Source organism: Quercus robur, chromosome 4 (genome assembly GCF_932294415.1).
Source record: "Quercus robur chromosome 4, dhQueRobu3.1, whole genome shotgun sequence".
Classification (NCBI taxonomy): Eukaryota; Viridiplantae; Streptophyta; class Magnoliopsida; order Fagales; family Fagaceae; genus Quercus; species Quercus robur.
In genome coordinates this window covers 17,761,520-17,777,022 of record NC_065537.1, presented here as the reverse complement: position 1 = coordinate 17,777,022, position 15,503 = coordinate 17,761,520, and the positions used below count along the sequence as shown (strand labels likewise).

Below are 15,503 nucleotides of genomic sequence, written 5' to 3'. Positions count from 1 at the left end.
TTTTTATATAGGTAAAGTAAAAATGTAAAACTGATCCTCTATTTTTCAATTTTTTTTTATTTTAGTCCTAATTTTTAGTTTTGTCATTTAAAGAGTATACGCGTTCGAGTCTCTCTCAGGAAGACTTAACTTGAAACACCTTATACCTTACGTTGTTTTGGCTTTTTTTTTTTTTTTTTTTTACAATAAATTTTGAAATTTAAAGAATATATGACGTACGAGTCTCTCTCATTAAGACCTACCCCAAAACACCTTATACTTTATGTCGTATTGGCTCTTTTTTTAATATAATAAATTTCAGAATTTAAAGAATATACGAATACGAGTCTCTCTCATGAAAACTTAACGCGAAACACCTTATACTTTATATTTTTACATTTATTTCTCCTTCCTACTACACACAGCACAGTACAGGAAGTAGAAAATAAAAATTGCTAATAAAACTTTCTGAAACTTTTCCCAACCTCTCTTCTACCTTTTTCACGAGCCATCCCTGAAACACAAAAACAAAAAACAAAAAAACAAAAGTTTCTCTAGGGTTCCCCAAAAAAGCCAAAGCTACGCTCTCTGTCGGTGCTTGTACTTCTCTTCCATAACCAGGTCATCTCCACTGCTCAACCATTCTTTTTCTCTTTCTTTTTTTTCACAGACTGAAAAACAAAAGCCATTAGTCTCTGTCAAAAAAGAACCACTTTATTATTTTTTTTTTTAATTTTTAATTAATTTAATTTTTTTTTTTTTTACTTTTTTAGAAGCGTATTTATCAAGCATATATCAGCGTTGAACGAACAAACGTGATTGAATTTACTCAAAAAAAAAAAGTCACTCTCAATTCCGTGATTTTTAATTTTTAATTTTTTTTTTCCATTTTTAGACTGCTATGGAGATTCTCAGAGATTTTCCCGGAAAATTTCTAGGGCTACTACAATAATAATACTAGTACCACTACTACTACTACTAGTTTTGTGGCGGTGGTGATGGAAGATATAGGCTTAGTGAAGCAAGGTTGGAAATGGCTGCGATCGCAGAAGGACGCGTGCTCGCGTGCTCGAGTCGCCGTCGGTTGCTGTAAAGACAGGGTTTGCTCGTTTTTGGAGCGGCATTGGCCCAAGGTGTGTAGCGGAAGCGTTAGCTTCGTCAGGCTGCTTCGTTGCTCGGTGCTGCTATGGAAGAACTGCGTGGTGAGAGGGTTCCGATCGATGATCGCGTTCGGCTCCGCCGCGTTGCTGTTTATTATGTGGAGTTTCTTCCTCAGTCTCACTTCTCTGTCTTGCTTGGCCTATGTGATTCTCAGTATGGTATGTGATTGATTGATTGGTTTTGTTTTGTTTGAGTTTATGTGATTCTTTTAGTATATAAATTTGATTAATTTGTTTCTGGAGTGATTTAGTGTGAATCGTGTTCGATACGACAAATTTTAGCCAAATTCGAAGGTCTTAGTATGGAAATTTTGTTGATTTGTTTCTAGTCATTTAGTGTAAACTTTATTGATTCGCAAGATTTAATAGCATTTAAGTAGTGGAGATAATTGTAATTTGAATGCATAATGATGTTCTTGATTTCGTGGTGGCCGTAATATTACCCTTTGGTTGTTATGAAAGGAAAGGATTTGGTTCTTTTATCAATGGATTGGTGATAATATGGACTTCTTAGTATGGGAATTTTATGAATTTGTTTCTAGTCATTTAGTGTAAATTGTGTTGAATCTCAAAACTTTAGTCGACCACAAGTTTCAATAGCTTTTTAAGTAGTAGAAAGAGTTGTTGTTTTTAAAGTTGTAGTCAATAACAAGTTTCAATGAGCATAACTGCTTATATGGTAAAGCCTATCCGTAGCATTGTGGTTCCGCGTGCACAAATTTTTTATGGCTCTAAATTTGGTACTATCCATGACCTTTAGATAAGATTCTTACATGACTTGATATTGAATATTTTTTTCCATAATTTGAATATACCAATCAATTCTTGTTTTAAGAGGGAAAATGAGGTGCTTGATATTCTAGGAACTTGGTTTCTTTTTGCATGGTTGATATTATATTCTGGAAGGCTTTACTAAAAGCACATGTGAGTCCATTCAACACTGATTGGTCTAATTATAGTATGTGATATTCATGCTTGATAACATGTTTGGGCTTACATTTTCTCTTTTTCTTTTTTTTTTTCTTTTTCCGGGGGGGGGGGGGGGGGGGGTGGTGTTTGTCATGGGTTCATTTACACATATTGTGATGGGTGGGTTACTATTCCAGTGACTAATTAATGAAGATGGTTTGTGCTTCTTTTTTAGTTTGATTTACTGAATTTTGCGACAGCACAATTTTAAGTCAGGTGGTATTATATGGTGAAACTGTATTGGAGATTTAAGGTGTTAGTGCTATCAGAGATATCTTGCAAATTGCAATGGCATTAGTGATTAGACAACCCCCCAGATTAAGCTAATCCAACACCTTTTAGATTTCCTCATCGTCTTAAGCCCCAATAATGCGATTCTTGGATGCTTGACTTCTGTTATCCCCACACTTGTGGAGATCTTTTATTTGAAGAAATTAAGTTTTGTATGGTAAATAATATAGACCAATTAGCCTTGCAATGGTTGTTAATATGGTTCACATGCTTCCAACATGAATCAAGAGATCCTTGTAAAGAACATATCTCTAGGGTTTCATCAACTTAATTGATCATACAGATGAAATGTGATAATAATGGCACTTTTGGTTGGTTATTTCAGGGAGCTGCTGGAGTTGCCATTAAGTACTTGGGATATACTCCTGGAATTTTTATTGTGGGGCTCTTCGCTATTCTAGTTTTATGGATGTATGCCAACTTTTGGATAATGGGGACATTGTTTGTAGTTGGAGGTAAGGATTGGTTTCTTTTCCTAATTTGATTTGATTTTATGTGCAAGATTTTTGTTAATTTCCTATTTATATTAAGAAAGTACTCTCTCCTACAAATGTAGGTTACTTGTTCTCCCTAAATCATGCACGGTTGGTGGTCTTAGTGGCAGCTATATATGCCAGTTACTGTGTCAAAGTTCAAGTTGGATGGCATGGTGTTTTTCTCTCAATAAACCTTGCATTCTTATCTAGTGATTTACTGAATTTTATGCTTCAATGGTGTGATAAAATGAGTGAACGCACACACTCTGAAGAACAGAAACCATCAGCCAGCGTTTTGGGGGATGAATTTTCTGAAGAGTGTGAGTACTTTATTCCTACCACTGAATCTGAAAATTTGCACTCATGTAAGTCATCTAGCACACCACCTGTAACTTCATCTGTTACTAATGAGCACAAAGAGTCTGCTTCTAGCAAAGCAGTCAAAGAGCTTGCAAGTTCAGTTGATGAAATGAAAAGAATATTAAATTGCGTGGATCATTATGAAGCACTGGGATTCCCTCGCCACAAGACAGTAGATGCAAAGATTTTGAAACAGGAATACCGGAAGAAGGTATGCAAAATTTTAACTTGGCCTCCTCTCATGATTTAAAAAAAATATTTATATAAAAAAAAAAAAAAAAAAAAAAAAACCCCAATTAAGATCTCTTTCTCTCTCTCTCTTCAACAGTTCAACCACATAGCTACTAGTTGGAAATGTAAGGATGGACCATCTTTTGTACATTTCTATTGGGCCTAGATCTAGAAAGAACTTCCACTATAGTTGACAGTTGCCCTCATTTAGCTGGAAGTTGAGGTAGTTCCTTGCATGACCAAGGACTTTCACTGCTACGTAAGAGTAATAGAAATAGGAACTATGGAGAAGGGTGGGATTAATGGAACTGAGGGGGAAGTGAGAGGTCAGAGGAGTCCACCTTCTCCCCCACCAAGTGATTGGAGTGAAGGTAAAGAGAATGAAAAGTGAGTTTAAGGGTTGAGGATTACCATTACATCATTATATCCCTATGTAAATGGTTTAACAAATGTGAACTTTCACACAATTTACCCAATAACCCTCTCTTGTCACCAATCAGTCCACTTTTGGAGGGATTACTTTAAGAGGGCATGGAGTAGTTTTGTGGCTTTTGCTCCCCTCCCTTTTCTCCTGTCAAGCAGATGTTCTCTCTCTCCTCCCCACCCATTCCCCTCTCTCTCTCTCTCTCAACTAGCATAGAGTTTGTCCCCTCCTCTTCAACTCAACCAACTATTTTTTAAGAAAATATCTGATGGTTAGTGGATTTGAAATGTTTAATAGAGTTAAGGTTTTTGACGATTCCTATGGCCAAAAGTAGTATTATCCTAGTTATTGAAAAAATTAATTATTAACTTTTAATATTTCTGGAGTTGAATGCCAGTCACCACATCTATACACTGACCGTGCATTTTTCTATTAATTGTATTTTTTTAAGCTTTCCCTTTTACAATTATTTTTGCAGGCTATGCTTGTGCATCCTGATAAAAATATGGGAAGTTCACAAGCAAGCGAATCCTTTAAGAAACTCCAATGTGCATATGAGGTAAAAGTCAATAAGAAGTACAGTTTTATGTGTTTTCTTGTTGCTACTTGGTGCATATATGAGATAGAAATTCAGCGAATTTACGGAGGTTGTGGTTCCATTTGTAATTTATAATGGTCTGAATGTTACAGGTTCTTTCTGATTCCATAAAGAAGAGAGACTATGATGAGCAATTGAGAAAAGAAGAATCCAGGACTAGGAGTGTGTGTCAGAGGTCCCATAGTACATCACATCAGGTAAATAATGTGGTATTTCTTATTGATGTAATTGCATCTACTTCTGGAATATTATGTCACTGTTTTCTTAGAAATTTTGGGGTCTTCTTGATGAATCCACAACATGGTAATGACATTTATCCATGCTCCTTAATTTGTACATTTAATTTGACTGTTCCATTTTGCCAAATTTGTAAGGAAATGTAGGAAACCATCTTGTGCACTTTGATTTCTCAGTGTGACATCAATAAAGCAAACTTTAGATGGGAAGGTCATAATTAATGAGTTGCAAGAATTATCTTTACTTGTGGAAACCTGCCTTATAGTTATGTTTTTACTTTAATAAATGAAAGCATAAATATGTAGTTCATTTCATTCCATGCATGGGGCAGAGTTAAGCCTGCTGCAGGACAGCCTAGGCTTCATCGCCTAAGGGTTGATTGGCATCGCCATCAAACAGAAGCAATTTCACGAAGGAATTTTATTAATAATAATCTGGATAATAATAACATCACCAATGAGAGCCTTTTATAAAGCTTCCAGGAAATAAAGATGAAGATAATATCCCATGAAAACTAATCCTAGTTGAACTCAAACTATAAATGAAAGTCTTAGTCTAATAAAATCTAATCCAAATACACAAGATAAGATATTCCCCCTAGATAATAGATTTAGTGTCTGCTCCAAGGTCACTGATACTGAGTGATAACCTCAAATGAAATTTCTTAACGCCACTGCTACCATTAGCAGGGTAATCAGGACTATCGCTCTGAAGAGTCGAGACGTATACAGTGCACCAAGTGTGGCCTTTCACATATATGGGTATGCACCAATAGGAGCAAGGCTAAGGCAAGATGGTGTCAGGTTACTCTCTCTCTCTCCTCCTCCCCACCCATCCATTTCTGCACTTCATTTTTGTAGCCATGAGTTGTGAGACTTGTTTTGGCATCAGGATTGCTGTCAGTATCATCAAGCCAAGGATGGAGATGGATGGGTTGAATACAGAGGCTCGTTGGTATTTGAATGTCCTCAAAAGGTAATTCATATATGCATACTGAGTATGTATATTGAAGTATATGTATGTTAAGTTCCACCATATCATCACTACCTCTATAATTAAACCTAACACTACCATGCTAAATTATGAGGGCATTTGTAATGTGTGCCTTAAACTATAAAATTCTGGTATCATCCTAACATGAGATTAATTTGTTATTTTCCAAATGCTCAAAATACAAAGCTCACTTGTTCTGGTATTTTTTTTCTTTTAAATTTCATGTCCACCATACCGTCATGTATAAAAAATTGTATTCACCTTATCATGATGCATGTTTGCTTTGTTTGATTGAATCATTATCAATGTCTTTCCTGATTACAGTGATGTGATTAGCATGCAATATTCATTTAGAAATTTTTTTTATTGTCTTTTAGGTGGAAATACCACGTGCTTTTGTCTGTGCTGAGAGCAAAATCTTTGATGTATCAGAATGGGCTATCTGTCAGGTCAGTGGTTTGCATCTTTGTGCATATAATTCCTATAACCATTTGTTGTTTTGAGTTTTAGAATTTTATTTAAGGATGTTGCTGAAGTTAGTTTAATCAGATCTGCTAAGAATAGAGAAACAAGAGGATAATTAGGTCATGCAGAGGGCAATAAATATATATATATATATATATATGGTTTTCTGTTTTGACTCATTTAGGTGGGTATCCACTGAGGGCAGCATCAAATTTATTGGCGGCATATGTATTATTCTAAGTTTTTAGGCTGCATTTATGTGTACATTTTTATATCCATTGTGTTTTCTGAAAGATTATAAGAGAATGCAAAAAGCCAAAATTGGCCTTTTACAAATTGTTTATTTATGCATTACTTAGGACCCCCCATTTTTGAAAGTAGCGAAACTTGCCGAAATATGGATATTGTCTCCTAGACTGTAACACCTTGCTGGACTATCATTCACATATGAAATGCTGCATATTGGCTTGTAGTTTCCCTTTCAAGAAAAACCAGGGATTTCTAACCCTTTGGATAACTCATGAAATTTTTGCCAGTGTTTTGGTGTTTGTGTTGCTTCACTTTGGGCATAAAAACTGCTGGGGAAATGATCAACGTTTCTTTACATGATCAATTCCATCTTTAGTATTTTAAATCTTGAATTGTTCTGTGCAGGGAATGGCTTGTAGGCCCAACACTCATCGGCCCAGCTTCCATGTAAACATGGTTGGCCTGGAGAAAACTCAACGATCCAAGTCATGCAGATTCCCGTGGGATTTGGATGCTGAAATGATGGATGAAGATGAAGAAGCATTTGAGTTGTGGCTTCAGCAGGCTCTGGCTTCTGGACTCTTTTGTGAATGCTCCAAACGCAGAAAGAGCTGGAGTCCATTCAACTTGCATCATAAGAAAGGAAAGAAGGAGAAGCAATGGCACCGAAGAACGTCATGCTGAATTGTAAAGGGTAAAAGTTTTGTTTGCCCATCACAGGGGGATTGCTCTGATCAAAGGTAAAAGTGATGGAGTTTGTACATGCGAATCCTAGTAATTCCATTACTTTTGGTGGGCTTGGAAGGCTCATAATGGGTGACATTGCTTTTCACAATTGCAAAGAATGTAGATTGATTAGAAACTTTTTTCTATCCATCTGATTCTGAAAAATAACCTAGTTATTAGAGCTATAGGTTGATTGAATTGGTTTGCGCAATGCTATGTGCGAGAGGAACCTGGTGTTTTCAGGTCGTTAACCCATGAGATTGAAAGCTTTTAGGAAATGGGTGGAAAGGGAAGAGATTCTATTATTTTCAATAGAAAATGTAACCACCATCCAAGAACTGTAAAATTTTTAAATTTAGTAGTAACGTTAAGAACATTGTAAACCGCAATCAAGTTGTGAAAAATGTGTAATTTGTATTCTGTAATGATCCATGTTTCTGCCTTACTAATCATATATTAGATAACAATTATGTGTAATAAAGAAAATATTTCTAATAAAATATTAGTAAAATAAAATAAAAAATATATTACTTATTGACATGACCTGTGTAAGATAGTTCTGTTAAAAAAAAAAAATTGTTATGGAATATAAAATAATTTACATAAATAATGAAAGTTTTTCAAAACTTTTTATAATGGAGTTTTTGTTGGAGTAGTAATTTATTTACTTAAGAATTTTATAATAGAATTTCACTTATAAAGTAAATTATGGTAATGATTGTAATATATTTATGATGAGTTATATTATATGACAAAATTATGCTGTACAATTTAAGTCATATAATGCATGCACACTATAATATGTGTGAAATACTTAAATTCACTCATTTCGGTCATATAATACATGCACACTATAATATCTAATAATTATTATTATTAACCAAAAAATAGTTTATTGTATTAAAATGATACAAAAAATAATAACTTTTTAAAAAAATTTCTAGAAACCTTAAAACCATTTTGAGACTTTAGTAATAAACTTTTGTTTAAAGCAATTTTGTTAGTTATTGTAACATATTCAAAGTATGTTACATGACATAAGGATAATAAAATGAAAAGAAAACAATTTTTTTAATTAAAAAATTGGTGTAGCTTCCCAATTTTGCAAACTTTAGAGTCTAAACAATTTTTAAAAGTAAAAGGCCTTTCAAAAAAAAAAAAAAAAAATCATTTTTAATCAACAACTTTGAAGAGTAACATAACATATTGCAAAAATTTGAATAAGGTTAGAGAGCTAGATGAGACATCTTTTTTGGTCATTTTTTTACAGTCCTCCGGCCTAAAACGTTAAGGCTATGGAAATTTGGTTCAAAGACTTTGTGACAAATCTAGATAATATGTATTATTATTTGGACTAGATAACAACTTAAGCATTATTGTTGTTTCTTTCATTTTTTTTTTTTTTTTTTTTTTTTTTTGTTGGGGAGGGGGGGGGGGATTTGCTCTTTGTGCATAGGTTGGCTCTGCAAACGGATTCACTTTTCAGGAGGAACCAAACCCAACTTCTTTTGAAAGGTGAAACCCTTTGGGCCTTGAAACCCCAAGATCCAAAAAGCCTTATATCTAGCCACGGGATTTGGGCTTTAAAATTCACAAAAAAAGGCCCCCACAAACATAAAACAATAAACAAAGTAACTATCTTAAAATCAGAATCAAATTAAAATAGATCAAAACGAGAAATTTCAATCTTAAATAACCAACATAAAAAAAAAAAACCCAAATTTTAAATTTAAAATTTGTAATTTCACTCTTTATAATAACGTGAAAAAAAAAAAAAAAAATGAAGCTTGTATATACAAATTGGGTAGGGAAAAACTCTCCCTACGATTTCATATGCTCTGGTAACTACTATTTCTTATTTTTCAAAATTTTATGTGATTATTATTTTTGAGGGATATTCTGTAGATGTTTTAATAAGTTAGGATTTAATAAATTACATCTAAAAAAAGAAACTAAATAAGTGATTTTTATTTCTTTAAGAAAAAATAGGTGAAAAAGCCAAGTCAAACAACGCACTTGAGAGGTGGGTTGATATGCCCATATACTGATTTCAATTTTGACTCAAACTGACAAAGAAAATAACAACTAAACTACAATTAGATTTTATTTGATTTTGACCATTAAATTTTGTATTATTTTTATTTTAATACTTAAGTTTAAGATTTTTCATTTTGATTCATCAAATTTGCATTTATTTTTTTATTTTTCAAAAAAGGTTTTTATGTCATTGTCCCACACCAATTTGGTCTTTGAGAGAGAAGTGTTCATGCAGTAGACTAATACCCGAGTAATGCTAGGGATACATAAAATGGCACAATTTGTGTCACAACTCGCCCATGTGGTGAGTTGTGAACAGTAGAGGGTTTTATTATCAGACTATTATCAAGACTGTTCAATGAACCGCAAAAGGGAGATGTACAAGATTCTTTGAGAGAGAAGTGTTCATGCAGTAGACTAATACCCAAGTAATGCTAGGGATACATAAAATGGCACAATTTGTGTCACAACTCACCCATGTGGTGAGTTGTGAACAGTAGAGGGTTTTATTATCAGACTATGATCAAGACTGTTCAATGAACCGCAAAAGGGAGATGTACAAGATTCTTTGAGAGAGAAGTGTTCATGCAGTAGACTAATACCCAAGTAATGCTAGGGATACATAAAATGACACAATTTGTGTCACAACTCGCCCATGTGGTGAGTTGTGAACAGTAGAGGGTTTTATTATCAGACTATTATCAAGACTGTTCAATGAACCGCAAAAGGGAGATGTACAAGATTCTTTAAGAGAGAAGTGTTCATGCAGTAGACTAATACCCAAGTAATGCTAGGGATACATAAAATGGCACAATTTGTGTCACAACTCGCCCATGTGGTGAGTTGTGAACAGTAGAGGGTTTTATTATCACACTATGATCAAGACTGTTCAATGAACCGCAAAAGGGAGATGTACAAGATTCTTTGAGAGAGAAGTGTTCATGCAGTAGACTAATACCCAAGTAATGCTAGGGATACATAAAATGACACAATTTGTGTCACAACTCGCCCATGTGGTGAGTTGTGAACAGTAGAGGGTTTTATTATCAGACTATTATCAAGACTGTTCAATGAACCGCAAAAGGGAGATGTACAAGATTTTTGAAATATAAAAGTAGAAAAATAATTAATTTAATAATTATTTAAAATATATATTGTAAGGACTGGATTTGAGTTCCTAGCCCAGCAGGTAGATGGACTGAGGCCCAAAAAGCTCAAAACATTGAATTTGTAGAGGATGGGTTGGAAAACTGGGCTCTAATGAATTAGACAAACACAAAAGTAGGTTTATCAGACAAAAAGATGTAAATGGACAGGTTTATAATGAGGAAAATCGTCCTCGGCAAAGTTCAAGGAGATCTGTTCTTATATATTTCTATCAGATTTGATTACAAAATCAGTTCTTGATGCTACAGTAATTTTCTCTCTCTTTTCCAATCCCTTCTTTCAGTGCCCTCCTTCTTCTTTTATATTGTCTCTCCTTTTCATCTCCACCTTCCACGTGCATGCCAGACAATTGGTCTTGATACCTGTCCCATCAGCTTTTTCCATATGTCCTCATGCAATAGCTGTAAGGTTGAAATCCACTGTTCAAGCATCACCTCCACATTAATGCAGCCAGAGAGTTAGCTACAGTGCATTTAATGCGGAGACAACAACTTTCTCCTAAGATATTTTTAGGATTTCTCCCTGTTTGATGTCACTGTAATACATATCCGCACTCATGGAACTTCCTGGAACATTACCCGGGATGACAAGCAATCTTTTCGGACCTCGGCATTGGTTAGCCGAGGATGTACTTAGCCAATCCCTGAGGGCATTCCCAAAGTAGCCCTCCCATCTCAGCACCCAGTTGGTGAAGCTACTTCCTCCCAAGCTACCATTAAAGAAGAAGATGAGGAAGAAGAAGAAAAGGAAAAGGAGATAGTGGACGTCTCAGACTTAGACGATCTCTACGAGGTATTTAACCAGCCCTCGTCTCTTGTGACATCAACTGGTGTCCTCGGCCACTCGTCCCCACCTCAATTCAGTCGTTTCGAAGGAGCTACTCCTTTATTAGACGAAATGGGGATCCAAAGGAAGCAAAGGTCAACTTTCCAAGAGTTACCGGAGTCTCTCAGTTGGGGAGTGATGCACCTATTAAGGCTCTTTAGACCAAGCTCCCCACTCCTCCACCCATCCAACCTTTTCGAGCTAATCCAGCCGACCAAAAAAGGAAGAGGGAGGATAAAGGGAAAGAGGTGATGGAGGGTGGGAAGAACCAACCTTCTCGAGAAACCGAGTCCTAGAGGGGGGCCAAGCAGCCTTGAACGATGCAGACGAGGTCAACTACTAAGGGGGAGAAAAGGGTTGACCACCAAGTTGCAGCCCCTGTCTGGGCCCCATGGATGGAGCTCCTCTTCTTGATGATGCCTCCATCCGAGACTTCCAGCAGGGCACAGTTGCATACGTGGCAGATGCGGTGGAACAATCCTTGTTATTGCCTAAGGACATGGCTAACCTCTGGTCTATGAGGCAGCACGAAGTTTTCCTCGGACTGAAGAGGGACTTGGCAATGGTAAGGTTTTTTTTTTTTTTTTTTTTTAACTGCACCCCCATCATTTTCAGGCCATCCAAGCCACCTTTAGGGTCGAGGAGATGGTGAACTACTCCCATCGAAAAATGAAGAAGGAAGAGGGGAGAAGGATTGCAGCCGTGAACGCCTTCCACGTGGCTGAAAAGAGCAATAAAGAGCTAAAAACCAGGCTGTAAGAGGAGGAGAAGGAGAGGAAAAGCGCCACCCCGGCCCTGGATACCGTGGAGAGGCAAGCCTAGAGCTAGAGGCTACTTCTACGAAACACCGAGGACCAGCCAGCCGCCTCCAAGGAGCATATTGTTGCCCTGAAGAAGAAGTTGGAGGAGGTCGGGACGGCCAAGGCTCAAGCTGAAAAGGCTAAGGAAGAGGCAGAAAAGGCCAGCGATGAGGCTAAGCAACATGGATACGACGTTGGTGTGGCCAAGATAGAGGATGTCCTTAGGGCCGAGGGCCCAGGGGTATGTGGAACTTACTGTGCCCAAGTATGGGATGAAGCCCTCAACCAAGCTGGGGTTGAGGCTTCTTCTGTGCTTAGGAAGGCAGAAAATGTCTACTACCCCCCAGCCATACGCCCTTCAGGCTCCTTAGGCTCTAAGGCCGCCTCGGTGTCCTCGGATGCAGGTGAAGGTCAAGGTAGCCCACCCAAAGCTCCTCCTTCGGCTAATACTTCCTCCAAGGGGGCAGAGTAGGCCGAGGATACTGCAAAGGCAAGGGATATCAACAAAGAAATGGTCTAAGGTGCTGACCTGCCTCCAGTAGCTCCAAAAGATCCTTCTAAGGAAAAAGAAGCTTCTCAGAGCATGGAGCTAGTGTTGGCCACTCTCCCCATATCCCTAAAAGGAAGATCCCAAGGTCAAGGCCAAACTTGTAATAAAAATGAAGCAATAGGTCGTTCTTTTTTTTTTTTTTTTTTTTTTTTTTTTTTTTTTTTTAACTTTTGCCAAGCTTTTGTAATCTATTTGCCTTTTTCAGAGGCTCAATATTAATGAAAATTGCAAGTCTTTCCTTTATGAATTTGACATTAACACTGATCCAAACTTAAGCTTTGCTTGCTTCAACACTTAGAAAATAGGTAATAATGAAGTATGTCTTGCATTATAGATCTGCATAAGTGACAGCATCCTTTTCACATATCACACGATCAATAGCAAAACATGTTCAATTTAGCTTAGAGAAAATATACAGTAATATAACCTGCATTCAGGTTTAAACTTACTCTGCTCACCACCTATTATTAAGTTTAAGGCATCAAAGGGATAATCAATTCTTAAACAAGCACATATAAGCCTGTAAATGCTTTAAGTGATGCTCATGCATATCCACTTAAGTTAGTTACCACAATGAATATCTTTGCTGTTTGGAGTAGCTGACCATTTTTGACATTTAAGTAACTAATAAGAAGTACTTATTTTACCTCATGTATGTAATCCACAAGGTCTGAGATAAATTAAGGTTTTTCCTTGTCACTTGTCGAGAACAATGGCAGGTATCAATGATCAAAAGATATCAATTTTCCTAAAGTATGTGGTCTGAGGATCCAGATATGACCAAGGTTTTGTTTGATACTTGGATAGATGTTATGGAGTATTAATTTTCCCAAAGCATGTGATCTAAGGAGCCAGGCATAGTTAAGGTTCTGTTTAATACTTAGAATAATGATTAAAAGATATCAATTTTCCCAACGTATATGGTCCGAGGATCCAAGCATGACTAATGTTCTGTTTGATACTTAGATAGATGGTAAAAAACGCAACGACAGGCAATGTAACAAGCCCAAATAGGGTGAATAAAGCCTTCATTAATAATAGTATCTTCTAAGATTACATACATTCCAAGGGCGTGGTACAACCTTTTTCTCTAGATCTTCAAGATAATACACGCCTATTCTAGCCACTAACGTAATACGATATGGCCCTTCCCAGTTAGGTCCCAATTTTCCTCATGCTGGGTTTTTAGCAGTGCCCAAGACATTTCTTAATACCAGGTCACAAGGTGCTAGTGGCCTTAGCTTTACGTTGGCATCATATCCTTGCTTGAACTTGTGTTGATAGTAGGCCAATTGGGCCATGGCATTTTCTCTCCGCTCTTCTATTAAGTCTAAGCTCTTTTCTAATAGTCCATCATTGCTGCTCGAACTGAAAGAGCTCGTTCTTAGCGTGGGGAACCCAGTCTCCAGAGGAATGACGGCCTTGGCCTCGTAAGTCATAGAAAAGGGGGTCTCCCCAATGAACCTATGAGGAGTAGTCCAGTAAGTCCAAAGGACGTGTGGCAACTCTTCTACCCATTTTCCCTTCATGTCGTCCAATCTCTTTTTAAGCCCACTCATTATGACCTTATTGACAGCCTCGGCCTGTCCGTTCCCTTGTGGATAAGCCGGGGTGGAGTATCTATTTGTTATGCCCAGGTCACAACAATATCTCCTGAAAGCCTTACTATCAAACTACAATCTGTTGTCCGAGATGAGGATACAAGGGATTCCGAACCAAGTGACAATATTCTTCCAAACGAATTTTTTGGCATCCACATCCCTGATATTCGCCAATGGTTCCGCTTCAACCTACTTGGTGAAGTAATCCATGACGATCAATAAATATCTTTTATTCCCTGCTACCATAAGGAAAGACCCTATAATATCCAAGCCCCATTGAGCGAAAGGCTAAGGGCTAGACAAAGGATTAAGGACTCTGCCAGGTTGGTGAATGTTTGGGGCAAATCTCTGACATTAGTCACATTTTTTTGCATAGTCTTGTGCTTCTTTCTGCATATTTGTCCACCAATAACCTTGTGTGAGGACCTTATTAAACAAAGATCTTCCATTCGTGTGGCTTCCACAAATTCCTTCATGTAATTCTTCCAGGAGTAGCTCAACCGCCTCAGGGTGTACGCATAGTAAATATGGGCCAGAAAAAAACCTCTTATACAACTTTTGGTCCTCGGACAACCAAAACCGAGGAGCCTTCCTTCGTACCTTGTCAGCCTCAGACTTATCATCGGGTAAAACATCTTCCTTAAGGAGTTGTACAATAGAATCCATCTAGCTAGGACCCACCCTTATTTGTTGAACATGAACCATATTCGCTCCTACCATGACAGGTTTACATAAGTCCTCCACAAGGATTACTCAAGGTAAAACTTTGTGCCGAGGATGTTGCCAGTGTGGCAAGGGAGTCCGCATGTGTATTTTTATTTCTAGGAATTTGTGATAAATTGAAATACTCAAACCCAGACTATAAATGCCTAACCTGGTTCAAGTATTCCTGCATCCTGGGATCTCTGGCTTCCAACTCTCCCTGAACTTGACCTACAACCAACCTCAAATCAGAGAACACACTGCTTTTCCACCCATTTTTTGAATCATGGCCATCCCTACTAGTAGAGCTTCATTGTTGGTGGCTGAGAAGCCCAATCTCAAGGATTTCCTGATTGTGATCCTTTCCGGGGATACCATCACTAGCCCCACTCCAAATCCTCTATGATTCATTGTACCATCAATGTAGACCTTCCAGGACAGAGGTTCTTGTAGGGAAATCATACTAATTGATTTTTCATCCATGTTTTGTTCCCTTGTTTTCTCTTCTAGTGAGGTTTCAACAAACTTGGCCACCAGGTTGGTGAGGACCTGACCCTTAATAGAGGTGGCATGTATTTGATATCAAAGGCCTTTAGGATCGTACCCCACTTTGTAATTCTCCTTGTATAGTCAGCACTCCGAAGTAGAGATCTGAGTGAGAGT

General features: G+C 37.2%; 1 protein-coding gene across 3 annotated transcripts in view; it reads left to right on the top strand.

Annotated features, from left to right (window-relative positions):
* The first annotated feature begins 402 nt into the window (after positions 1-402).
* Positions 403-15,503, top strand: part of LOC126720715 (uncharacterized) — a 30,685-nt gene continuing 15,584 nt past the window's right edge. Inside the window, exons 1-10 of one of the 3 annotated variants that reach the window (XM_050423477.1) lie at positions 404-600; positions 875-1,298; positions 2,725-2,854; positions 2,956-3,446; positions 4,369-4,449; positions 4,581-4,685; positions 5,415-5,528; positions 5,617-5,700; positions 6,096-6,167; positions 6,838-7,583. In XM_050423477.1, coding sequence (XP_050279434.1) covers positions 978-1,298; positions 2,725-2,854; positions 2,956-3,446; positions 4,369-4,449; positions 4,581-4,685; positions 5,415-5,528; positions 5,617-5,700; positions 6,096-6,167; positions 6,838-7,116 — 1,677 coding nt within the window. In that variant the 5' untranslated portion in view covers positions 404-600; positions 875-977 and the 3' untranslated portion in view covers positions 7,117-7,583. Of the gene's footprint in view, positions 601-874; positions 1,299-2,724; positions 2,855-2,955; positions 3,447-4,368; positions 4,450-4,580; positions 4,686-5,414; positions 5,529-5,616; positions 5,701-6,095; positions 6,168-6,837; positions 7,584-15,503 lie in introns of those variants that run through there. The other 2 variants (XM_050423478.1, XM_050423479.1) reach the window with 2 other exon arrangements.